The 27,769-nt window shown below is 37.8% G+C and overlaps 1 protein-coding gene across 1 annotated transcript in view; it reads right to left on the reverse strand.

Moving 5' to 3' along the window:
• The window catches only part of fbxl7 (F-box and leucine-rich repeat protein 7), a 372,909-nt gene that overhangs the window by 286,527 nt on the left and 58,613 nt on the right, over window positions 1-27,769 (reverse strand). Inside the window, exon 2 of the mRNA XM_039754878.1 lies at window positions 18,413-18,502. Within this exon, the coding sequence (XP_039610812.1) occupies window positions 18,413-18,502 (90 nt within the window). The remainder of the gene's footprint in view (window positions 1-18,412; window positions 18,503-27,769) is intronic.

Genomic DNA, 27,769 nt, shown 5'->3' on the forward strand with positions numbered 1-27,769 from the left:
ACCTTTATGCAAAATATGTGATGTGCAAAGAAGAATGATGTGGTACGAAGTGTGGCACTCCATCTTCAGCGACAACTCATCAAAGTCCAAACTATTACAAGATATGTAAGATTGTGCCCATGTAGTCAACCAATCAGCACAATTCACTGCCCAAGCCTCATCCATGATAGTTCTTGGTTGAATGACAAGTAGATACCGTGAAGTAGGAGCTAAAAAAAGTACCAGGAACTACCTACCAGAAAGTACAAATGGCCCGAGTTCCTGCAGTAGGAATGCTACAAAAGCTCCAGAGCTTCTAAAAACTTCCTGGTTCCTGTGGCAAGAAAGCACCTATCTGTTTTACTAAATTTATTGTGCATGACAGAATACTTTCAAGAATTTAAAGGGTTTCTCCATCTTTTTACTGTTTGGGTAAAATAGCCCTCCCCTATCTCCTTATTCATATATGCTGAGAGTGAACTTCTGGTCAGGCAGGTAACAATGCTGAGATGACTCGCTCCTTTACCTGTGCTTGTCTCAGCTCACAAAATGACTAACATTGTGAAGCTTTGTACTTTTTATTAGATAAAAAGCTGGCACACCACAAAGAAGTATTGGCACTCCTCCTACATTCAGCTAACCCTGATGGACATTATGTATTCTATTAAGAATGTCTGTTCTCAGGACATGTGGAATCACACTGCGGCTTTTCTTGTAATGATATCATTATGTTCTAACACTTAACTTTTTAAAAGTGAAGCATTCTTCAAGCTAAACTGTGTTCTTATTTGTCTGAATAGACAAACTTCATTTCAATGCACTAATATTTGAAAATCGCCATCTGTTGCAGCAGCTGCTCTGACTTAAAAATCAAATGACAAACTTTAAAAAAAAGCAGTGTTTAGGAATGTTCAAATACATATATCTGTGAGTATGGGGGATAAATTTTGGTGTGAATGGCTGTGTCTTTGCAATCATTACTGACTGCTGAATGTGTTAGCAAATCTGTGTACCTATGATACCCATTGGCATAAGAACTTTATCTAATTTTTATACAGAATATAAATATTTTTCAGCATGATCGCAGTATAGGCCCTTTCCCCACTTCTATATATTTTATCTCTACCGGTTGTCCTAAACAATGGCAGGAGCACAAAAAAAGAGCTTCTTCAGTGCTCCTCTGTGTTCATATTTTAGATACAAATGGAGCTGAAAGACATGTTCAGAAGGAGTGTGAAAGGGTCAAAACCAGAAAGTCAACTAGAATCACTGATGTCAAAGGACAAAAATATAGCAAAAGATAGAGCCAGAAATGAAGGTGAAATCACAGAACTGATCTTACATCTAGGGCCTCCTTCAAAAAAGGTAACTATCAGTAACTACTCTCAAATAATAATAATAATAATACAGTACATTTTATTTATATAGCACCTTTCCCAAGCCAGCTGTGATACTTATATACTTACTAGACATTAAGCCTGTTACAATAACAGGCGCTAGAACAGTAGTGCATGAACATTAGTAGAAACAGTCTATATTAAATGGCATGGGACCATGACCTCATTCTGTTTGTTGTCTTAAATTTTTTTTTGTCAAAAATATTTTTGCAAGAAGCCTAAAGTAAAATAATAATAAAAATAAAATAGAAACATATATGACAATACAGTAAGTATAATTAATATTGCCTTAGTGTAAAACATTGTAACAATCTGTAAGACACAATATCTGAAGAAGATATTTAGGTACAATTTTCTATTTTTTTACCTCATGAAATTTTTCTATACAATTTCTTTTTAGACATTTCTTGTAAATATTCTGTCTGAGTTTGGCAAGAGTTTACCTTGTTCAGGACCATCTACAACCTTGACAACAACATCTGTAAAACTTCTAACTCTTGATAATGCAACATATAACTGACCATGGCTGAATACTGGTTCTGGCAAGTAAATGCCAACTTTTTCTAAGGTTTGCTCATCTGAGTCTTTCTGTTTTAGCGTTTTTCTAATGGTCATTTTCTTTTTCTTCAATCGATCTATTTGTTCGTATTTTTCTTTGTCTTTCAGCCTTTCTTTTGTTGATGTTTACTTGATGAGCTGACCGTTCTTCCAGGAGATGTTGCTTATATAGGATTTGATTGCCTGTGTCTTTTATCCTACTTGACGTGTCCTTTTTTTTTTGGGTGGCATGTTATTAGTAGATACATCCGTGATATTTTCTCCTACAGTAATACTGGCTTGTACGTGGCTGTAATATGCATCACTGTATATTGTGTCATTAATTTTCTCTCGCAGTAATCCTGGTTTGTATTTCCGTAAAATTCCTGTAATTTTCTCTGACGGTAATACTGGCTTTGATGTCCGTAATACAACTTTAATTTTCTGTCACAACAGTGGCTCAATCAGCAGAGTGTCCCCAGCAATTCATGTAATGTGTGTCGTGTAGCTGATAATCGTGCCTGTGGCGTCTCCCCAGCAAGTACTGTTTAGTTCCCCTGCAAGTATTTTAATCTGTGCTGGCGTGCAGCTGATTATTGTATGTGTGGCGTCTCCCCAGCAACGGATTTTATATGCGCGACCGCGACTACCCAATCAGCACTCTCCCCAGCAATGGTGTCCTTTATTTCTTATCATGCTCGGCTGTGGCAAGGCCATTCACTGTGTGCCCAGCTTCCAGTGTGTTCGCTTTATTTGCTTATCTTGCGCGGCAGCGGTTAGGCCATTCACTGTGCGCACTTCACCAGAAGACACACACACACACGGACACCTGGACGCACACAGGGGTTTTATTAAAGAGGATAGCATCACATCCTGTTATGTCAGAAGTGTGATGTAAGTGGCCACTGTTATAATTGGATTCTTCTTTAATTTCTGTGCACTTTTATAAAGTAATCATGGTCTTCTAGGCATCATTTTATTGATTTTCAGGTGCAAAGAATATTATTATTATTAAAGAATCCATTTCTCCAGTTTATTTTTTACCAGAAGACCTTGTTAAAAGGCTCAGCATTTTATACGTTATCTTTTAATGCAATTTTGTATTGGCAATTGTCGCCTCTATAGGGTGGATTTTGCATCATTCATTACCTAGACAATGTTTCCCACAAAGAGATGTTTTCACATTCTCTCAATGTCATTGTTGGTTTTCCACAAGTTCTCCAGGTTTTCATCCAGAGCCAAAATGCTTGTATATTAATTGGGGACTCTAAACTGGCCCCATGGGTGAATGAATACATGAGTGGACCCTGTGATGGCCAAGTGCCCTGTCCAGGGTTGTTTCCTGCCTTGCACTTGATGCTACTAAGCTAGCCAAGAGGTCTTCTGCTTTATTAAACAGGATTTAGTGGGCTATGTTAAGTATTTACGGCAATCATACTAAATATATATTATTATACCTGGAAACCTAATGATTTCATGTACATCATATGATGTAGGCCTAAGTTCACCATGGCTATGAGTTGGATCAGTGTTGCATTATTTAAGCTGCCTTTTCAATTGCAAATAACTGGCTATTTAGCTATTTTCTCAACTTTCTCAAGCATTTTGTGTTTATGATCATCACTAATACTGGAAATATGCTGTCCTCCGGTCCTTCTAAGATCAAGGTTCTAGCACCAATAGTTTGCAAGTAGCAACATGTTGCCATGCTGTGTGCACTGGAAACTTAGCAGATGCTAGTCCTATCATTCATCTTCTTCCAATCTCATAATAGGCTTCTGCAATTTCCTGCATTCTCAGCAGATGCTACTGCTCTTCTTACCTTTCTTGCCTTCTCGATCAGTTTCCCTATGCAGTTTGTTGTATGAAACACACAATCCACAATAATATTGAGGAGGTTGTTGCTCATCACATTTTTGCTTCACCCACACATACCACATCATAAGCTTTCAGTTAAGACCAAGATCACAATTCTACCTCCAGTGGTTCATGAGTTATTGCATGACACAACCCTTGGCATTTTATATGGATATAAATTATGAAACCTGGTATGTTCTGTGCTCTTTGACTGTAATATCTGTCTAATTTGTACTATGATTCTTATCCTATGCAACTGCCTCTTGATATGCTTTTTATATTACTGCCACACTTCTTTCAGTTATTACATGTAGATGGTGACACAAACAATGCAACTGCCTCACGAAGCCTATAATAAAAGTATTTACACTTCATGAACTTTGTCATGTTTTCTTCTATTACAACAACAGCAATGATCTGTTTAACTAATAAATTGTTGCTGCTCCTCAACACAAATCACTCTAGTATAGTGAAAAAAACAATACATTTTTCTAAATTAATGAAAAATAAAAAAACAGAAAATAATTGGTGGTATAATTATTCACCCTCCAACCTCATTCAAAGTTAACACGTGGTAGAATGGCAGTGATTATACCTGTGAATTTCTTTGGTTAGGCTGCAGTCTGTGATCCTATAATTATTTGCCGTTCTTCTTGATAAAATTGCTCAATGCAGGTTAACCCTAGAGTTTGGAGGTTTCTTTGGTAGTGAAAAAAATAATCTTAATTGCAGGGATCAAATGACTTCATCAGAGCGCATCCTTTTTGTTTTATAACAGTCATTAAAACAAACCTGGACCCTACATTAAACTGACACTCAATTAACCGCTGATCCAAAAAAACAAAAATTCAGTACCTTATAAGGATTTTGAGTCTGTTTCTTAAAACAAAGCTTTCCACACTCTTCTGTGGAAAAATGCCTTGAGCCTGTCGGCAAGTCTTTTTTATTTTCTAAAAGTATGGAACCTTAAAATTACACATGGTGCGTTCATCAGCCCCTTGTTTCATGAACAAATAAAAGAAGAAGTGTATAAAAGGGTGACTAATCGAAAGAGCAGTCTGCATTCCAGATGCAGGCAAGCTTTTCAGAAACGGGCTTTGCATAGTCAACTGTTAACACATCTTTATTACATATCACATTTTTTTTTTGTTAGACAATACAGATTTAAAACTTTTTTCATTGCTTTTTCATAGTTTATTATAGCGTGATTACATCTGACTTCTTTTTGAACCTTATATTAATATTATATAAGATTTGACAGCACATATTTACCTTGTAGTTGCCAACATCTGGTTCCCACAAAACGAGAGCTAATTGTCAATCCATTCAGTTTTTTTACCCACTTTTTTCTGATCTAGGGAGCTAACAGGGAAGGAAGGCTGTCTGTCTCACAGCACAATCATGCAACACCTTTACTACTCACTAATTTTTTTGATTTCATACCTTTTGAATATAGGGGGAAATTGGTATAATAATGTAAAGGAAAAAAACAAAAACATGTATATACATGCTCTCCTCTTTTACTCTCCTAATGCCATGTTCTCATGCTTATCAGCTCTGTCCATTTTCTGTATTCATTTACAGTCATGTCATTTATTTTGAATTGTGAAAGTAAACTTCAGACATCCCCCACTGTGAAAGTAAAATTCTCACATTAAGTACTCCAAATATCTTCAAAGTCATTTTTTATGCTTCAAGTCCATTTGAATAAATATCAGCTATAATTTCCATTTCAGAAAATTTCACTGACTGCTTTATGCACATTCCAATTTGATTTATATTTTGACCCAAGTCTGCTCGGGTCACAGGCAAAGACTGTTCACTTTCTGATAGCGTGCTGATGTCTTTCTCTCTGCATGTTATCTCACCAGACAAACAAATACTTCAAGGCACACACTCTCTCTCTCTCCCTCAGACACAGCGCACAGTGAATTGGGTGTCTTGAGATGGAATAGCTAAACAAGAACAATAAGGTTCCATTCACATCCTTATTTTGAAGAATTCTTGCTGTCATCATGTCATCTTTCTGAGGGTGCAATCACCCAGCCTGACAAGGGCCTTCCACAATTCTTCGGGGCTAGAAGTTAGTATGCCTATATTTCTGGAGGGCAGATCTAAGGAACTCTCTAAACCATCCAGTCGGTAGTAGCGTCAATACTTGCAGACCCCAATATACCTTGAGACTGCATGATCTACTTCATTCTATACTTTAATTCAGGTCAGATATGCTTTTGAAAAATTACAATACAGTAATAAGTTGATTCTGTCTAAATACATTTGTAACAGTGCATTTACTGCTTACAGAACCTCCCAACTAAGAGTTCCAAGGTCACTGACTCAAGGATTGGACTCCTCAGCCATTTTAGGTAACACACATAACTTGGATTTATGTCATTCTTGATTCAAGGGATCACAGGAAGACACTGGATAAAGGTAGCAACAAGATAGATAAGTATACTATGTGCTTATTGTCATTATTCTATTTACAACACTACAAAAGTCTTCTGCATATGGCATTACTTCTTTAATGCCATCCTCCTCTACAAAGCTCATAAAATAATGAAAGCAATCGCTGACTCTAGCCATCTTGTTGATTGACCGAATAATTGATTGGCTCACTGATGTTGGCAAGGTACTGCAGTGAGTGGCACTCCTGCCTCACAAATCCAACATTTGTCCATGATGGGGCCTGGTCATTGTGTGTCTACAGTTTTCACATTATCTCAATGTCTGCATGGGTACTCAGTTTTGCATCCTCATGCACTCTCCCTCTGGGTGTTCGCATGAGTAGGCCGTTAATTGTGAAGCATCTTGTAACTGTTGATTCAGTCCTTGAATCTGATGAGAAGGGACAGGCTACAACCCCCTGCAGTCTTGAATGGGATTGCATGGCTTTGAAAAAGTTATTTTATGTATTTATTTAAATTCACTGTTTAATTTTTTGATTCATTGTATTATTAACCAGTATAATGAAACACATACAGCATACATTGTGCATTTATCTATATATATAATGCAGTATCTGCCAAATAATACAAAGAGAACACAATATGTGTTTTGCCATATTTGGGGTTCATCGGGTGTATGCACTTTTGCTTCCTTTTGCGGGGATCTAACCTTGGATCAGACCCATACATGTAATACTCTGATCTACACCTTGTCAAATAAGCGACCCAGCTGGCAGTGATTACCGAAGTTTGGACGTACTGCATATATATATATATATATATATATATATATATATATATATATATATATATATATATATATATATATATATATATATATATATATATATATATGTGTGTGTGTGTGTGTGTGTATATATATAGACGATTCTTCATGTCGTCAGTTCACACACTTCTCGACGGTCAGGGATTTTTCGGGTATATATATATATATATATATATAGGGTGGTCTAGATCTAATTATGTAATTTTCATTACGTTATAACATTAAATTTATTACATAGAACATTACCCGAAAAATCCCTGACCATCGAGAAGTGTGCGAACTGACGACATGAAGAATCGTCTTTGCGGCCAAACTGGAATCGTCCCCGCATAAATCAAAGTCATCCAGATGATCTGGATCTGCATAACTAGATTTGGACCACCCTATATATAGAGAGAGAGAGACAGTATAGTATAGTATAACTAGTATAACTCCCAAATCTCCACTTCTTCCTTATTATATGCTTGGTTTACAGTGTTTGCTGACATTGAATATATAACTGAAATATAGCTATAGTATAATTATTATGTGGACCCACTGTAAATAATTGGATAAGCAATCCAAGTGCAACATTTTGTTAGTCATTAAACTCAAGAAACTATGTCAGTCATGACAGATGGACCAAGTTTTGTTTACTGTGATGATACTGAGAGTTCTCAAGAGTAAAAAATTAAATGTTTACAGCTCCAACAAATCTATAGAAATGCTTCAGATCTCATGGCATTCTTAGGCATAAACACAAAAACAGGGTGACATACCACAAAAGAATTGACTGTGGAACCAAGGACTGTGAGGCAACAATATTTCCTAAGGTCCATAAGTGCTGTACATCAACATCTCAGAAACACATAAAATTTAATTACATGTAAATTTAGAATATTTCAACTCAAAAATATGTTAACATAGTAGTATACTGTCAGATGTAGAGTCCTGGATCACTGTTGGAAACCAGCTGAAACGAAACCTGCTGTGTGAGTGGATAAATATGGTCTCAAGCCAATTTAAATTATTCTTATAAAGCACATTTTCACATAGATTTCACAATAGATTAGTAAGAGCCACCAGGTTAAGCCAGACAATCCATTATCATGGCATTCATATTAAACAAACAAGCAATTTTACCTCAAAACATATCTTGATATTAGATAAATAATCTAAAAAATAACCAGCAACATAATGAAGCTAAATTCAGTTTTATCATATTCAATTGGATTTTGGGAAAAAGAAAAATGGTGTCTTTAACTCATAAACAAATGGAATCAGTAACAAAGAGCAATTAGAATTGTAGGCCATAATGCAACTTAAATTATATAAACAATTCTTTCCGATTCTTTACAAGTCCTCTCTCCAGTTCTCACATCTGCCCTTTTATAACCTGAGCGGCATGTGAATTTGATGCTGCTCAGCTCGAGTCAAGGACTTCTCTTTGGTTTGGAACATCATGAACCGGTAACCATGCTACCTACTAATTGGTCTTTCTATAAAGTTGTCATGACCACATAATTGAAGGAGGCTTGCTGAGATGTCTTTCATAAGTAGCTGCTTGGGCACTATTGTTATTTCAGAGAACACGGCACTCCCTGCTATCATTCTTGTGGCGCCAAGTCAGGGAAGACAAATTATTGCATACACTAACAAAAATAGATTACATGCAGCCCGTGTCCTGAGTGAGCTCTCCTATTTGCGGATTTCCAACTGAGCCAACTAGTCTGCCAGAAGTAGAATGTGGATAGAAAGCAGCTGATGGCATAAAGATTTACTATGCACGCGAGATGCCAAGTGCCCTGTTTCTGCAGTCAAATTCCAATACGTATTCCTAACCTTAAAGAAGTAAAAGAAAAAAATACCCTGCATGAATTTTTCCTTTATGTGAAAGGCCATAACTTTATTGCTGTAGAGAGCACAGCATGGTTAATGTAAAAGAAATTTAATTAAGAGGGATATTTCAGCCTCTGTAAAATGCAGTTTATGAGCTGAATTATTTAATCTTACTTTATAGTTTCATAAGGACTTATACTAAAAAGAATCTTATTATTGCACTTGAGCATCTTTTCTGGTCTGCCAGGCATATCAGCTTGGTGCTAATACTTCTCATCACAGTAGCATGAGCCCTAAGTCCATCTTGATTGCAGTTCTGATGTGTAATATTAGAAGATGAAGACACAGGACTGAATTCTAAAGTTAAAAAAGTAATCATGATTATTTGTTCATAAAAAACATGGTCCAGTTTTCATCTATATTATCATATTGTTTTCTTATTATTTTAGAACCAAGAATCAAAACTAAACATGATTTACTAATATTATGCTGTGTGTATAATCACTGCAAGTCAAATTCTGTCACATGCCTAACATTACAGAAACCTAGTGAGCATCAGCCCACTGTAAAGTTTAATTTGTCTGATCTTTCAATAAAGTAATTCTATTAATGCACTGAAGATCACTGAGAAACCAATTCAAAGGACTAGTTTCATAGGTTACACAAATGTTAGAAGCAAATGCCAATTCCTTCCATTCACTCACCTTCTAGTCTTGATTCTTCCATTACTGGTAACATTGGTCACAAGGCAGCAACCAACATTTGTGGTGCAACAGTCCATCACATTTCCCACTCATACAAATACCATACAAAAACAAGTTTGAGTCACCAGTCAATCTAACCTGCATGTCTTTGATATAAAGCACCTAGAGAAAACCTACAAATGTGCTTCTCTTTTCAGCAGCTCTAACCACTTGGCTGCAGTGCTGCTCCACAGTTAATTTCAAAGGAATCCAGCAGTCTAGAAACATATCATTAAGGAGTGGACCCTTGCCTTGTACATCCAACTATGTTTGAGTGTGCTTTAAAAACAGATTCCTAAAAATCTTGTACTGTAATGTCAGAAATATTGTGATTTTAATTTAGATCTATCTATCTATCTATCTATCTATCTATCTATCTATCTATCTATCTATCTATCTATCTATCTATCTATCTATCTATCTATCTATCTATCTATCTATCTATCTATCTATCTATCTATCTATCTATCTATCTATCTATCTATCTATCTATCTATCTATCTATCTATCTATCTAATACAAAACAGTTGTACATGTTCTCTCCCCAGAATCAAGTGTGGAATTGAACATCTTACATGAAGCCACACCAAGACTGAGTTTGGATTCCAGAATAGCTAAAATGATGTGTGGGAAGCAGTTGATATAAAACTCTCTTTATTTTATGGAGTTATGCTCCTGTTATTCAATTTCCAAATTCTTGTTTTCACAGTGAAGCTGTTTTTTCTTTGAGGGGTAGGTGCCAGCAAATCACTCTTGACAAGAGAGCATATTTCTTGAATATATAGTTTTTGCTGAAAGTAAAAAATTATAAGAACCAGACAAATCAGAAAACTTTATCCAAGGGGAGATATTGCAAAAGGGCAGATACAATTTGTTCCATATTTTTGACTTTGCAGAATCGTAAACTATGGCCAATAGAGTTTTGTTTTTCTCCCAATGTGCAGGTTGATGTCAAAACGGAAATTAGATGCTAATTTTTTATGTTGCAGCCATTGATTACACATCATTAATCTTGACTTGTTTATCACAGCAAGTTGTGCAAGTCTGTTTCTTTTTTCTTCAATTTGTTTATTGTGAGAAGTGGAATCTGTGCTCAGGATTTGAAATGTGCTATTTACAATCCCGACAATGGAATTTTAGTGGCTGGGTAGTGCTGACAAAGCTAACCCTGCTGAAAAACGCTCCATAATGAAGCTGCTGGCAGTTGCCTGACATAATCAGAGACAGACTCTGGACTTTTTCGGTGGCTTACTTGCACCCCTCTTCTCTATGACTTTTACTGCAGACAACTTCATCCAGTCACTGCAGACAGTAAAGCTGTAAATTGTTACAGTAAAGGTAGAGAATGGAAGGGATGACATAGCTATTCAGTAATGCACATAGAAGAAACTCTGTGTGCCAATTTTCCTTGCTGGAGCACTGAATTCATTCCTAATGAAGGTGAGGCCTTTGCTGAAATTGATTCTTCAAACTACATGTACATATTTGGCATTTTCACTGGGATTATTTATTGCTTTCTTTATTCCTTTAGACATTTGACTTTTTCAGGTTTCACTCTAGTATTTATAAAGTACACATAAGTGAAATTTTATTGGATTTGTAAAGATTTACACCTGTCAATAAAGCTTAAGGGATAAAAAAGTGAATTTCATTACAAACATAGGAATAACATTTTATATCCAACTCAGAAATAATCTCCATGGGAATACCCATATATTTTAAATATTACTTCCAAGTTTCACAATATCCATTGACAGCTCAGTGTGAAAGTTAGTGCACTGTTCACTACAATATTGACAATTTTTTTATACTACAAAACATACTCTTAGATTAGATTTTTATGTCTCGGAAACATGATAAATAGCAAGGACAAACATTCAAGAGTGTGGAAAATGTTGTTTGCTTGTCAAGAATTGTGGAACAGACAGGATATGAAGCTGATGTAGGACATACTGTAAGTTTGGATGAAAGATCTCAATGATAGCCTGTTGTAGAGATTAAATTGTCATCAAAATAGATGCAAATTGCAAACCTTCTGAACATAAAGTCAGCTTCTTAAGCTCAGTATTATTTTGCTTTGATTGTTGTCTAATGAAATTCTGAAAAGAACATTAGAGCACAAGAAAAAATTGTGACAAGAACATGGCTATTCAGCCTAAAAAAGCTCACGACTCCTATCCACATAATTCCTCCTAAACAATATCAAGTTGAGTTTTGAATGTCCCTAGAGTCCCATTGTCCACCACACTGCTTACTAACATATTCAATTTGTCTATAATTCTCTGTGCTAAGAAAAATATCCTTATCAAGTGTAAAACTGTGAACCTGTGTTCTTGTTGAACTCACTTCAGAGTAACAACTGGGGGTCACCTTCCTGGCTCTGTTGTCACTAACATTGACTTCTTTCCCTTCTGCAGTTCTAACAGGCAGCCCCAAGATGAGCCTAGGATCCGACATCAGCTCTGAGGTGGCTCTGCTCCTTCTGGTCAGAACACAATAAAAACAAGCTGCTCTGGTGGAAGGCGGTTCATTATGGATTCAAATGGCAAAACAGACGGAAGTCCTTTTAACACAACATGTTATTTATTTGCTTAAATTGGCCAATTTGGCCATGATTTCGCCATTGCTTGAGAGCGCAAAAGCACTAATCATAATTTTTGTTTATTTTTCTGTGATTAAAATGACAGTGATCAAATAGCGAAGCCCAGCTAGCAACCCAACTATTCTTGATAGCTCTCTGACAGTCTGTGCACTGGTCACAATTTAATGTACTAATTATTTTCATAATTTTTAAATACTTCATTCATGCCACCTCTTAATCTGCTTATGCTTAAACTGAAAAGGTTCAACTTGTTCACTCTCTCCTCATAGCTCATACCTCACAGTCTTAGAATCAACCCAGGTCCAATGCCCTTTTCGTAGTCTGGAGACCAAAACTGCATGCAGTACTCCAAAGCAGCCTCATTTGTTTGTTGTACAGCTTGAGCATAGCATCCTTTGACTTGTTCTCTACTGTAAACATCATGCTATATAACCAACCATTCTGTAAGACTTCTTAATGGCTTCTAGAAATTGCCTGGAGTTTGAGAGTGTCAAGTCCACTATGACTCCTACATCCTAAAGGGTACAGCCCATGTGTATTCAGATTTAGCAATTTTACTTCTTGCATGTAATACCATACATTTACTTATTCATTTTCATCTGCTACAAATCTGCCCAAGTTTATATGCTCTCCAAATCCCTCTGCAATGATTCAATGGATTCTAGATTTTCTGCCAGACAACTTAGCTGGGTATCATCTGCAAACTTAACTGGATTGTTTTTTTATATTCCTTTTCAAGTCATTTATATACATTACAAATAGCAGAGGCCCCAACACCGACTCCTGTGGAACACCAATCCTAACTTCACCTAATTCTCATAAGGTTCTTCACACCCTAACCCTATACTTTTTGTGTTTCAGCCAATTTTGCACCCATCTACACACTATACCAGAACTTCCAATTCTTTTAGTTTGATGTCTAACCTCTCACATGGCACCTTATCAAATGCTTTCTGAAAACCAAAATAAATAATATCATATTCACCATTCTGTTTGTATCCTTTTGTTGCTTCCTCATAGCTCATTCTCCTAAAAGGGATTGCTAATGGCACATGTCAGGCAGAAACATGTGAGAACAGGAACTAAAACCCATCTGTCAATCCATATATCCACCATCTGAGTGTGAAGGATGGTGCCAGTACACTATTTGTGAAAAATTCACTTTACTCTCAAATTGACTGTTTGTATTGCAAAGTGTCCATACTAAATGTAGCATAACAGTATTCAGTATCAGTCTGGTACCCTGTAATGACAGCATCTTCCCCATAGATATGCAACAGCAGTTTTAGCTTGAACGGTTAGTTCATTTAAGTTGAGTAAGGATGAAAAGCAAGGATCCCCTTTACTAAATATGCTACATCTAATTAAGAAAAGCTGAAAAATCATTTCATAGGTGAATCTGTACCCTGGCAGAACACAGAGATGATAGCCGCCTGTGCCACAGAGGTACTTGTCTAGAATATTAGAATGAGGCCTGTGAGTGGCTGAGCTGGAATTTGATCTTTAGCAGAAGACAAGTTTAAAAATGCACTGTCATTCTGCAGCTAAACTGGGAATAAATTTGGTAAACAAACAAGGTAATGCAATCATATACCGAATACATGTGATTAATTTGAAATATGTTTCACATATTGAACCATCCTTTTGTAGTTAAATAAAATATTTAATTACCTATAAATATGTGACATTAAATGTTTTGTGCACACAGACTTTAAATATCAAATGATTCTGGTATTTCATTTATGTAGGCAAATGTATACCATCAAATACTGTAGATTCTTAATACTCTTTGGTTAAATTATAAGGTGTGATAATACTGCTACAAAGATTAATTTTAGATTTTAATCAGAACCTCGTCCTTTTCACTTTTCCTAGTGAACTGAATTGACTATGACACCCTATTGCCTCCATGTTCCTCCAGTTTTCCCTTGGGAATTCTCATCATCTGCTTGTCAGAAACATACAATAATTCCTCCAGGGTATTGCAGGTCAACTACTCTGCCTTCGCTGATTGAGTCATACCTGGTAAGCTCTTCTTAATCTGGAGAGGCAGAAGTTCTACTCCAGGGTTTTCCTGTATCAGTGCTCCCAGAACCTTGTGCAGGAACCTCACATCATCTAATTTAAGGAGCAATATCATTCTTTCAATGACTATTCGGAGCTCATGACCATAAATAAATATGGGGATGAGTACTGACAGGTACATTTAAAGCCTTGTCTGAGGACTTAGCTCTTACTTCAACACATTGATCTTGCACAAAATCCATAAAACTGCTTCAACACACAATGACTGATAAATTTCCCAATCACCTCTTCCTTCAGTCATGAATGAAACTCCAGGGTATTTGGACTCTTCCATCTTGAGTAGATGCAAGAAACCAGGCACTCTCTTCTGTGAAAGAACAATTATCTCAGATTTTGGATGACAAATCGCACCCCATCAACATCACACTTGGCTGTGAACCATGCCAATGTGGCTCAGAGAGCACAGTTTGAGGAGACATGAGGATAACATTATCTGCAAACAGTGATAATGAAAACTCCAAAATCTTATACAAGATTTCACATTTATTTATTTGGTTGATGCCTTTACACAGCTTACAATATCTGATGTATACTGGAGAACAGACAGGTGAAGTGACTTGCTCATGGTCACACAGTGCCCATAGGATTTGAACCCAAAACCTCAGTGTTTGAAGTCTGAAATCTTAACCGCTACGCCACCTTGTCTTCAAGATATTATGGCCTACTTGGTCATAAACATTTTCCATTTCTACAAAGCAGGCAAGACTGGCAAATTCTTATGACCAGTTAAACATCTGTGCAGAGCCAATATGGAATCTATATTGTTCCCTCCAGCATTTGGGGATCCACTATGAAAGTCTCAAATGTAGAACCACAGATTTTCTTAGGGAGTTTCAGGAGTGTGATCCTTTGATAGCTGAAACACACCTTCTTGTCAGTCATAGTATGTCTAGCAGTTTCCTTTTATTTGTTTTCAGAAAAAAAAGACTGGTATGCAGCTCATCATGACAATGTTAACTATGCATTTTCCATGAATTGTTTTATGAAAATCCATTCACACTCAGGCCTTAAATTGGGAAACACTGTGTCCAGACTGTTTGTCTAAGGAAAATATTTTGCCTGTAATAGCCAAGAAGTGCCAGGGCACAACCCATCATAGCAGAGAATGTTTGGTAGTTCTTGGTAAAGGATATGCCTGCCAAACCAATGCAGCTCCTTACAGAAGACTAATCCATATGAAAAATCACTTAAATCCCCATGTGGACATACTGTATTCATACTCATTCAAGTGCTGATGATGTCATTGCCAGATGTTGTTAAATTTCAAAGACATATATGAATCTCCGTCCTAACTGAGCAAGATAAATTACATACAGCCATGTGGCGTGTGAGGTTTTTCAATATTAACTATATGCAACCTTTATTTGTAATAAAATATAAAAAGCAAATTTCATGTTGTCCTGCAAAGAAATTATGCTTTCAGTTTGTGGAAAGACATTGAAACTATGCATTATCAATGTAGTCTCCTTAAGAATATAAGAAAGTTTCTCAGGACTGGAGAGTACAGGCATTTGTCTCTCCTTTGGCACCTGTAGAGTGCTTGTTAAAGAGGCTTTTAATTAATAATTCTTGAATGTATTACTTTCAGAATATATATATATATATATATATATATATATATATATATATATATATATATATATATATATATATATATATATATTGTCCACCTCTCCAACCCTCAGGTACAACTCCAGACACTGGATAAAAGTCCAAGACTTCTTTATTTAATACCAATAATGTGCACAAAGCACCCTCCACACTACTCATAAATTCAATAAACAATAATACTATTCTCATCTCCTCGCCCAGACACTTCACCCCTCTACTTCCCAGCTCAGCTCAGTCTCAGGGCTTCCCCACAATCCTTTTATACACCCTGAACCGGAGGTGATCCTGCCCAATCAGTCCACAGTTCCTTATTCCTTCCGGGTCAGGGTAAACAGTCCTTTTCTACAACCCGGGAGCACGTTGTTCCTTCCTGTCACGCGTGACCGTGACGTACTCCCGGGTTATAGGGCACATAAGAGCCCACAAGCCCCCCTGCAGCGACTCCCGGTGGCCCCCAAGGTATCTAGCAGGGCTGTGTATAAACACTACATAGTCCATGAGGCCCTGCTGGAACTCAGGGCACAATCGTGCTGTCGGGAGAGCTCCTCCTGGCGGCCTGGGGGTGAGGGCCGGAGCACGATATATCAAATGTTATTTATGAAATTTACATTTGATTCAGTATTGTAATTTCAATCTAAAATTGCTCATTTTCTAGAAATGCTCATGATCACCACCTTCATTATCAATGACACCATTATGCTGATATTGACCACTGTTACATTAGTAAATAATTCTTATTTTTTGATATTCATACATAGTGCAAATAGTTTAAACTTATAAAAATTATGTGAGGAATACATTTGATATTAAATAACAGTTAGCTTTATACAAAGATACATGCATAACATATCTATCTATCTATCTATCTATCTATCTATCTATGCAAACACATTTGATGTGAATGCATCTACCACTATAATGTCTTTCATATTCAGATCTGAAGCCACAACTCCCATAATAATACAGTGAAAAGCAAATGAATTTTAGGCACCTGACATTTTCAAATGATATGCTGCAAATGCAAGGAATGGCCAATCAATCTCAGAAATCACATTGAAGATGCCATATTATAACATCTCAAGTCTAATCCTGCTAGAGCTGCTAGTGTGGTAATACATTGCTCACTATTGCTAGTTTTACTTTATACCTCTAGTTATTGGTATAAATATGACTATTATTTTCACCAGTTTTAATATTTTTCTATTTTGATCTTCTGGTTACTACATAAGCCTTTAATCAAGTGACTTAGCTGTAGGGCACACAGTTGGTTAACAGCAGAAAGCAGAAGTAGTGTAGGTTGTTATGCATTGTTTTAATTGAATAATGCTGGGGCCATAATTAAAGAAAACATAAAAATCAGTAAAAAGTCTACAAAATCAATGCAGTAAATGGGGACGTACAAGACATTACAGTAATTTTTTTAAAAGCTTCTCGTACCTGGAGCTTTACAAGGAAGTAATAAAATAAAAAATAAGATCTTGTAGGGTCAACAGGTGAAAAAACAGAGAGGAGTGAGCAGTAAACATAACTCGCTGTACAAACAAAGACAAAAAGTGAAATAATAAACAACAAACACTTGTACCATTACAAGCTCTCCTAATCTTCTACATCTTCCTCACTTTATTTTTGCCTTTCTACCTCTCTTGTCTCTGATTCACCTCTTAACCTCGTGCTCACTACAGTAAGAACTAAAAAGAGCTTTCAGGTCTCAAACAGGAACAACTTCCTGGAATGAAACTTCCCTTCCATAGTTAGGAAGACTTTCTTGAACTCTTGGGAGCCACCAATCTAGGACACCCCATTGGCTCAACATACCCCTGCAGACCTAAGCCAGGCTCCATAATACACAATAGGAAGGCACATATGCTTTATAAAGATGCCCTGCAGCCACCTCTTTCAAATCATTACTTGTCAACTGTTGCCCTTTTGTTCCCTAGACAATTCACTTTCAGACTGCTCTCTAAAATGATAAGATCTTCCAGCCCTGGCAGAATTCCATTTACCTTTTTCACCTTGTTTTGCAATACTGAAACCATGCAACCCTTTATTAGTCGTAAAATCAAATAAATTACAGCATAAATAATGGGTTTTATTTTCAATAAAAACACAGTCTGAACTACTTTAGGGCCATCTGGAAACTCATTCTTAGACAGGCACCATTGGCTCCATATGAACGTGTGTATGGATGAGGAGACAATATAATCAGTATATCTAAATACTACATTGTATATCATCGAAACAATAAGCAGATAGCACAGAAAAGCCTGCAAGTCATCTTATTGTACAACCTGCAATGTATAGGGTTACTCTGTAGCCTTAAACTTTATTTTGCTACAGTCAGAAATTCTGAACCTTCAGACGGAGAAGATGATTAGTGCTTTAGCCATGCACTAAAGACTCCAATCCTTTGGAACTGTGAGGCCTTTTTAAAAGTACAGAGCATTAGTTTGTTTTTAATTGAAAACATTTCCAAAGCACCGATTTCTTTTCCAAAAATAGTCAACGTTACTCGAGATTTTTGGGGAATGTAATGAAGTCCAGATGCCTACCTTCACTGGTAGCTGCATTCTTTCGAGCTTTGGTCGGCGTGTGATCCGTACTTGAACTCACGTCGGAGGAGATGCTTGAACTGCCTTTGCCTAAATAAAAGAGAGAAGATCAAAATATAGCATCAGGACAAACAGCGAGTAAAACAAAGGAGACAAAAGTCACCAACATCAGACTACGTGGAGTCATTTTTCATCACCACAGTTGAGATAAAGCAGGTACTTGCAGGGTTGCTGTTGCATTTTCAGATTAACTGCAATCACTCTAAATTCTTCTACATTAACTCTAACACACTGGCTCCAGACATAAAAGTCATCTTTGGCTGAAAATTACAGACATGAGCCATGGCTTGCTTTCAATTCCTGGCATTTTAACCGCAGTTAATTCTCTCCATCCATCTATCCAGTCTTGATAGGGTCACTGCATAGAGATAGTGTACCTCTGCATCAATATCAATCAAAGTTTCTTAAATGAATTTCAACATTTTATTTTGTTCTGCGGTTTATGCATCCATAATTCTGAGACCCTGGAATATGGCTTCTTCTTTGAATGCTACACTTAGAGGATTCAGAGCAGAATTCACAAGAGTCAATTCTGAGAATGCCCTTGTAATCCCCTGACAGTCAAAAAATTCAACATATACCCATATAAGTGAGAGCTGCATAGTGGTGCAGAAGGCCAAGAGCTCAAATCAAAGTTGTTGTGGAGTTTGCATGGTCTAAAAGGCTTTGGGTTTTTCTCCCAAAGATGTTCACATTAGGTGATTTGGCAACCCTAACCTGACTTTGTGTGACTATGGGCAGTTATATAAATGTCTAGCACCTGAGTCTGCTGCAACTCTGACTTACTGTTTTTTGAACTAAGATATCAGTTATATTCATTGTATATAGTGTGTGGGCAGACTGTGAGCCAGGGCACTGGCACTAGGTACTTGTAACCTCACAAGGGTGAAAGACCCTTTCATTTAGATTTTCTTAGGTTCTCCAGAGTTCAACCCCATGTTGTACGTGAGTACTGCTATTTCATGTTTGCTACCCAAGGTAAATATAACAAATATATTGTAACTGCACACCCCCCACCTTGGAAAAAGGGGGTAGCAGGCCTGCTGCTATGGGCTATTCAGTCCCTGTACAACCAGAGTGAGTGTTTGGTTTAAAGTTGCCAGTAATAAGTCAGACAAGTTCTGGTGGTTGTAGGACTCTGCTAGGGTTGCCTTTTTTCACTAATCATGTTCATAATTTTAATGGACAAAATTTTGAGAAGCAGCTAACAATGATATATATATATATATATATATATATATATATATATATATATATATATATATATATATATATATATATATATATATATATATATATATATATATATACTAGGCATTAAACTTGTTACAATAACGGGCGCTAGAACAGTAGTGCATAAACATTAGTAGGAACAGTCTATATTAAATGGCAAGGGACCATGTATGTGGCTGTAATATGCAACACTGTATTGTGTGCCTAATTTTCTCTCTCAGTAATACTGGTTTGTATTTCTGTAAAATGCCTGTAATTTTTTCTGACAGTAATACAGTGGAACCTCGGTTCACGGCCATAATTCGTTCCAAAACTCTGGTTGTAACCCGATTTGGTCGTGAATCGAAGTAATTTCCCCCATAGGATTGTATGTAATGTAACAAAGGCGATATATAGGCGCCTGACCCAACACAGAAAGACATGGAGGCACGTATAAAACACAAAGACTTTATTTCTTTCTTCACCCATGGGTGCATGTCTTCCCCGTGACCCATAGGTAATACACAGTCCCAAAGCACAAACACTAAAGCACAACACACTCTTCTTCCTCTACCACCACTCCTCCACAAGCATAGTCCTCCTCCTCCTGACCCTGGCTCCTCGAGTGGTGGTGGCTGGCCCTTTTTATAACCCAGCCGGAAGTGTTCCAGGTGCTTGACCACCTGGTCCTAATTGCACCTCCGTGTGGGGCTGAAGATTCGTCCAGCCAGGCTGCTGAGTCCATGCAGCTCCCCCTAGCGACCATCCGAGCCCCCAACCAGGCTGTGGAGGACTCCATCTCCCATGAAGCCCTGCGGGTGGTTGGGGAATCACCGTCAGCCATGGAGGCTGCCACCAAGCGTCCCAGGGGAGGTACTGGACTGCCCATGGTGGCTCCCCCGGAACATAAGCAGCAGGGGTGTCCCTGCCGGGCATGGGACCCGGCTGTCCTTCACAGTAAATACAATTAATCCGTTCCAGACCATATGAACTGTATGTAAATATATATTTTTTTAAGTTTTTAAGCACAAATATAGTTAATTATACCATTGAATGCACAGCGTAATAGTAAACTAAATGTAAAAACATTGAATAACACTAAGAAAACCTTGAACAACATAGAAAACTAACACTGCAAGAGTTTGAGCTATAGCCTTACGACCCGCTTGCTAAAAACACTTTTTTTAATGAGTTTTAAGCACAGGGAAAAAAATGAACAACCAAGAAAAGTAACATTGCAACAATGCACACATGCGCCTATGTGTGTGTCTCTCTCGCGGGCATGCGTGTGTGTGTCTGTCTCTTGTGTGTGTGTCTCTCTTAAGCGCATGCCTCTGTGTCTGTATGTGTCTCTCTCACGCGCCTGTGTGTGTCTGTCTGTCTCGCACACGCCTGTGTGTCTGTCTCTCTCTCTGCACAGGGAATGCACAGGAAGAGACTGAACACGTGCCATGTGGCCACCTGCATGCGCACTTCACCAGAAGATACACACACACACGGACACCTGGACGCACACAGGGGTTTTTATAAAGAGGATGTATGTGCAGTATATATTTTGTAATGGCACACATGGACTATCACAAATAATACACACACAGTTGTTGAAGGCACAAAAGTAAGTCACCTTTTATTTTAACACGAAAAGTGTCATGAGAATGGTTCAAAAAGAGGGTGCAAATTACAAAGGTGAAAGAAAGAAATACAAAGAGATGGCGCAATAGTAAATTAGCAAGTAAGCACACAGGCATGGTTTGATAATTATAAAGATAAAAATATTTTCAACAAAACCAAAATGCTAGGAAAAATGTGTGGTCATAAATCAGAACCAAAAACTAAAGAGCTAAATTAAAAAAAAATAAGAAAAATAAGATTCCCAACCAAAATCAAAGTATGTGATTTACAAACTTCATTGTTTATATGACCCCAAAGCTAACATACTGACTCTGCAGTACAATCACCTTTAACAGGCAGGTCCAATGGCACAATATGTCATGTGAATGGCAACAAGAATAGCAACTTGCAAATGAATATAAAGATTGCCACAAAAAAAATTGCAACACAAAACGGTACTATCAGAATAACAGTAAAATGAAATAAATGTTATAATAAATAATATTTCAGAATGCTGAAATAATTTTTCAAAAAGCAAGAAATGTGACAAAGACTAAGCAAAAAATGTAATGTTAAATTGTAAGCAAATCAATTCATAAGGCTGACCCAAAAGATCTAAGCAAAGGCCTTATTGAAGAACCTGTAACAATATTCCTCATTTACCTGGCCTTACTAAGTCTGATGTGAGTGCCTGCCTAAACAAACTAGTTCCTGTTATGGGCAGATTGAGAATACCCATGGATATTTGTGAAATTTAATAACTAGGAGATGAAAGCACAATACCAAAAATACCACAACAGGGTGACATCTAATGGAAAACAAAATGGTAATGTGGAAAATTAAAAAGAAAGACACTAATACTTTTGTGCTGAAAATAAAGGCCTCCCAAGAGGCTACAGTCATGTGACCATACCCACATGTATATTGCAAAGATTGCAATATTTTCAATCATTTAATTTTCTTTCTGACACAATAATGCTATTTTGATCTCTAACATTTATTCATTTTTGTGCTTATTCCTGCAATTATTGACAACTCTTTTTTATATCTGGTATGGGGTTTTGAAATACAGAGAATCGGAGGTTGTTTTTGGTGTTTTTTTGCCTGTTTTCACCAGAAGTGCTGAAAATTGTGCTGGCTGCTGCTATGGAAACCATTCAAGGAATTCCCAGGTCACACTTGTTGGTGATGTCAAACAAGCGATGGTATAAAGTTTAATCCCATTAATTATGGGGTATCCAAGCTTGACAGTTAAAAACCTCCTAAATTGACTAATTATAACTCTTCTTCTGAATTCCAGGTCTCGATTCTCTGCTTATTTGTGAATCTGTAATTTAATCATGTTTTGAGTTCTAACAAAAGGTTCATTCTGATTCCTGGTTTTGACCTTAGTGCATATTTTGGTTTTTGTATCTTCTGAACATATCAATATTTTGACCTCTGACTCACTTTGGCAGAAAAAATTTTAATAATGTACCTAATGATTATTGTGACTACTACTGTTAATGCTATTCTATCACTTACAACAGAGTGCATTCAACCAATTCTGAGGGCGCAGAAAGAGCTCTTCCAAGCAGCATGCATCATTTAAATGTTTGGAACTTGTATAACCGGGATATTTGTTAATTTTCCCAGAATCAAAAGAGGACATAACGTAACAGGATATCAGCTGTCTAAAAGTAAACAGATAATAAAAGTGTACGACCCTCCACCCCTGATCATAAAGCCGGCTCATTTCTTTCACTTCAACCAAATTTCTTATTGGTAAGAAACTTCCAAGCACCTTTCTCTTTTCCTCTGCCCTACATGACACCATCAACTTATTTAACTTGTCTTCCATCCTGCAATGTGTCTTCCACATTTGCTTTTCCTCTGACTTACACTTTTCTCTGCTTCCTGCTTATCAACATAACTCTTTCCACCTGTCAATCATCACTTTATCCTTCTGTTTTTCCATCCTTTGTATTGTCCCCTTTAGGAATTTGCATGCAATCAAGATCAAAATCAGCTTCTTGAGGCAGAGTGGTGGCTTTGAGGCTAGGGATCTGCACTGGCAATCGGAAGGTTGCTGGTTCGATTCCTGTAAATGCCAAAAGGGACTCTGCTCTGTTGGGCCCTTGAGCAAGGCCCTTTACCTGTAGTTGCTGAGCGCTTTAAGTAGTGAGAAAAGCGCTGTATAAATGCAAAGATTTATTATTCTTTTAGCCATCTACAATTTTTCAACTGTCTATCATCATCTTTTGTCATTTAATTATTATGCTGGTGGTGCAGTGGTAGTGCAGGTGCTTTGCAGTAAGGAGATTATGGGTTTATTTCCCAAGTCCTCCTTGCATGGACAGTGCTTTGAGTAGTGAGAAAAGCACTACATTAATGTGAAGAAATATTATTATTATTATTGTTAATAGCAGAGTCAACCAAAGCCAGCTTTTTGTCAGGGGACTCTTCAGTCATACAGCCCAATGAGGAATCTTGCACTGCAGATGGTATAGCCAAACCAAACGTCACTGGCACTTAAAAATGCTGCTCATTCGGATCCCGGCGTCTTCAGTCACCACATAAAACTGACAGTAAATACTGGCTTACCTTATCCCAGCACCACAGTTGAGTGGGAGAGGCGGAATGTGACCCACTATCAAAGACAAATTCACAAAGCTGGTTTCAAGATGGGGAGAATTCCTTTATTATTGAGACACACGTGAAGAATTGCACAGTACCATGAAGGCAATACCTGAATTACAGCTGCTGATTCCACTTCTTAAATATACAGTTAATTACAGGAGTACATAATTAGTGGCCATTTCTCATGTCGTTAAAGGTTACTGATAAATGGGCCCTCAGAGTCAAAATTTCTGCTGCTTTTGCTTACACTGATTTTAATGAAGGAGGGAGGGAAGAGAGAGAAGTCTGGGCCTCTCTGCTTAAGCTGCTGCCCCCGCGACCCGACCTCGGATAAGCGGAAGAGGATGGATGGATGGATGGATGGATGGATGGATGATTTTAATGAAGGCTTAACCTTGTACATGTAATGACACTCAAAGATCAAAAGCCTTTACCTACAGCGAAATACCTTCTAAGAGTGCTAAAGGCAAAAAGCTATTAGAATAAAGATAATAATCAATATACTGTGGAACGTTTCGGACCACGTACAAAACGGGTTACGACCAAAAAATTGGCAAAACTTTTGCATCTGTTCACAACCACACACTCGAGTGATGAACAAGCCAGTTTCGCTTCCGGTTCGTACTCGCCGATGATTACTGCATGTGTTCAGTCTCTCCCTGTGCATTCTCTGTACAGCGAGCGAGTGGGAGAGAGAGAGAGAGAGAGAGTGCGAGTGAGCAAAAGAGAGAGAGAGAGCGCGAGAAGGCAGTTAAAGAATGCACCGGGCTTGTTTTTAAAGAGACTGCAAGGTTAGTTTTCACTGTTCCAGACTCTCTCACTGTTATTCAATGTTTTTACATTTAGTTTACTATTACACTGTGCATTCTATGGTATAATTACCTATTTTTGTGCTTAAAAATCTTTAAAAAATATATATTTACATACAGCTCGTACAATCCGGAACAGATTAATTGTATTTACATACAATCCTATGGGGGAAATTACTTTGGGTCACGACCAAATCGGGTGGAGACCAGAGTTTTGGAACGAATTACAGTCGTGACCCGAGGTTCCACTGTATTAGTCATATAGCAAAAATCATATTTACCAATAAAAAATATCTCTGACAACCTTCCTTCCACTAAAGATAATACAGAGCCTATAAAAGTATCCATCCCCTTGAAAGTTTTACATTTTATTGTTATACAATATTGAGTCACAGTGGATATCATTTGGCTTTTTGACATTAATGAACAGAAAAGAACTGTTTAATGTTAAAGTGAAAAACGATCTCTCTGAAATGGACTGATTTAATTATAAAAATGAAACTCAAAATTCTTTATCGCATAAGTATTCATGAACTGCTCAAGCTCTATCAGCTTGTATTAGAGAGTGAGAGTGAAAAGCCTTTTTAAAATTCAGCCAGAAATTCTAAATCTGTATGGTGACTCACCTATTCCAGGACATTAGTGTTGCTTTTAAACCAATTCTTCATAGCTTTCACTTTATGCTTGGGGTTCTTGACTTGATGGAAAACAAACCTTATCCTAAGGTGTAGGTTTGTTTCAGTGTGGATCGGATTTTCTTGCAGTATTTTGTTGAAATCACTTTACCTTCTATCCTCCCAAGACTTTCAGAGTCTGCTGCAGTAAAGCATCCCACAACATGATGCTTGCCACCACTGTGCTTCACAGTGGCAATGGTGCGTTGTTGATATTGCACAGCGTTTGGCTTACATCAAACATGACATTTAGTCTGATAGCCAAAAGACTTCTTCTAACTGACTGGCAAGCTCTAGCCAAGGTGTCATTTTTTTCTGTTTGCTACTTTCCCATAAAGCTGCGGCAGGTGAAACACCCAGGCAAGAGTTATCATATATGCTTGTCTCTCCAATCTGAGCCACCAGGGCTTGTAACTTCTCCACTTTTATGATAGGTCTCTTGGTGGCCTTCCTCACAAGTCTTCTTCTTGTGTGATCACTCCGTTTTTGTGGATGGCCCTGCTCTAGGCAGATTTACAGATATGCCATACTCTTTCAATTTCTTTATAAGTGATTTATCTGGACTTTAAGGGGTATTCAGTGACTTGGATATTTTCTTATGTCCATCCCCTGACTTGTGCTTTTCAATCACCTTTTCTAAGAGTTGCTTGCTCTTGGTCTTCGTTGTGTGGGTTAAGCAACGAGACTGACGCACCACAAGTTGGACCTTAGAGATACAAGAGCATTAATAAAACCAACACCCCTTGAATACAAGCAGTCAATCTCCATTGAGCTAATTAAGTGACTTTTGAAACCAACTGGCTGCTCCAGTGATGATTTATGTGTGTCATGTTGTGGAGTACATCCTATGTATGCGCTAGGACACATCATCAGTGAGGTAACCTGGAGTCACTTGGTATTTTGGGTCTCTCAACATCAAACATCCTTGTCCAGGCGACCAAGTCAAGGTTGATTAAGTCCTGACCAGTGCCCCAGTAGCAGCTGACTAATCAATCTGCCCTCCTAATCCATAGCTTTAGCAGCTGACCCAATGGCTTTTCTCTTCACCTCCATCATGGTACACTAGGCTTTGAAAAGTAAACACCCTGCAAATTCCCAACAGCCCACCTCATTGGGCTTGCAGTGTGCTCACCAGCCTTGACTCCGACAATGTTCTAATAACTCCTGGGACTTTGCATGTTTCTGCTTGTTGGCCTCCTGCAATCGCTCTTCCCAGAGCATTGTGTGTTCCAAAATGATCATTTGCTTGGTGGCTTTTGAAAAGTTGATCTTATCTTGGCAGAAAGTTGTAAGATGTTTTCCGAGAACCTCAACTGCTTGCACCAGAACAACTCTCAGCTGCCAATCAGAAGCTGTGCTTGGGAGGTCTGTCCTTGTTCTAGGCTTTGGTTAGGCCTTTTATGTCTGTTTTAACAAAGAAGACAATATTCCTTAAAGGACAATAATGCTTAGTGGCAATGATGGCTGTGACAGAATAATCCACAACTACTTTTCGCACTTGGTCATGAAGTCAACTTCTACAAGGTCTTTTGAGTAACTACTCAGAAGGTGCTTCAAAGATCCCCTCCCAGTCCAAAGGGCGATTCATTCTTCCCATAGACATGAAAGTTAGCTGGACTCAGGTATCATAGTCAGGTATCCTAATCAGTTTGATCAAGGAAAGGGACTCAGTATATGTCAGCCTGTCAGATGTTCACCCAGGTGACTCTTTATTGCAATGCACTTTCCCACTTTGCCCATGCTCTTTGGTTCTTAAGCCTCACCATGCTGCTAGCACTTACTTCTTGTACATCTGCATGTACTTCTTTCTGAATTAAATGATATATTTCTCTGCCTCAGGTTTTGCCTACCTGGCTCTTTCGAAAGTGTCCAAAGTCTACTCTCCATGTTGCCACTGTGTCCACCAATGTCTTCAATCCCAGGCACAACTTCATTACCCCCAGCTTGTTCTCTGCACTCCATCCCATTCCTATTCATACCCCAATGCCATCTTGGGGTCCCTAGGGTCTCTGTACTGGAGCACTTCTTTTGTGTGTGCCATTACAAAACCTTCCTGAAGAGGGAGTTGCAAGGTGTTACTTCATCCCACACAGGGCCACGTTGCTAAAGCTCTGAGGTAAACCAAGCCATCTTAAAAAATAGCTGCTAATGTTTACCCCCAGAGACTCTACTTTTGTATTGAAAATGTGTATATAAGAAGAGGCCATAGGAATCTTGGCAAGACTGAATGCTGATAAATCCAGGTCGGTTAAACTTGACTTGTCTACCTTGGTAAGCCAGACCTCTAGGTCTCCAAAGGTTTTCTGGGTGACAGTGTTGTCTCTGAGGCTACAGTCAAAAAACTTCCCTTGACTCCTGTGTGGTCATTCCAT

Source organism: Polypterus senegalus, chromosome 5, assembly GCF_016835505.1.
Source record: "Polypterus senegalus isolate Bchr_013 chromosome 5, ASM1683550v1, whole genome shotgun sequence".
NCBI classification, from domain to species: Eukaryota; Metazoa; Chordata; class Cladistia; order Polypteriformes; family Polypteridae; genus Polypterus; species Polypterus senegalus.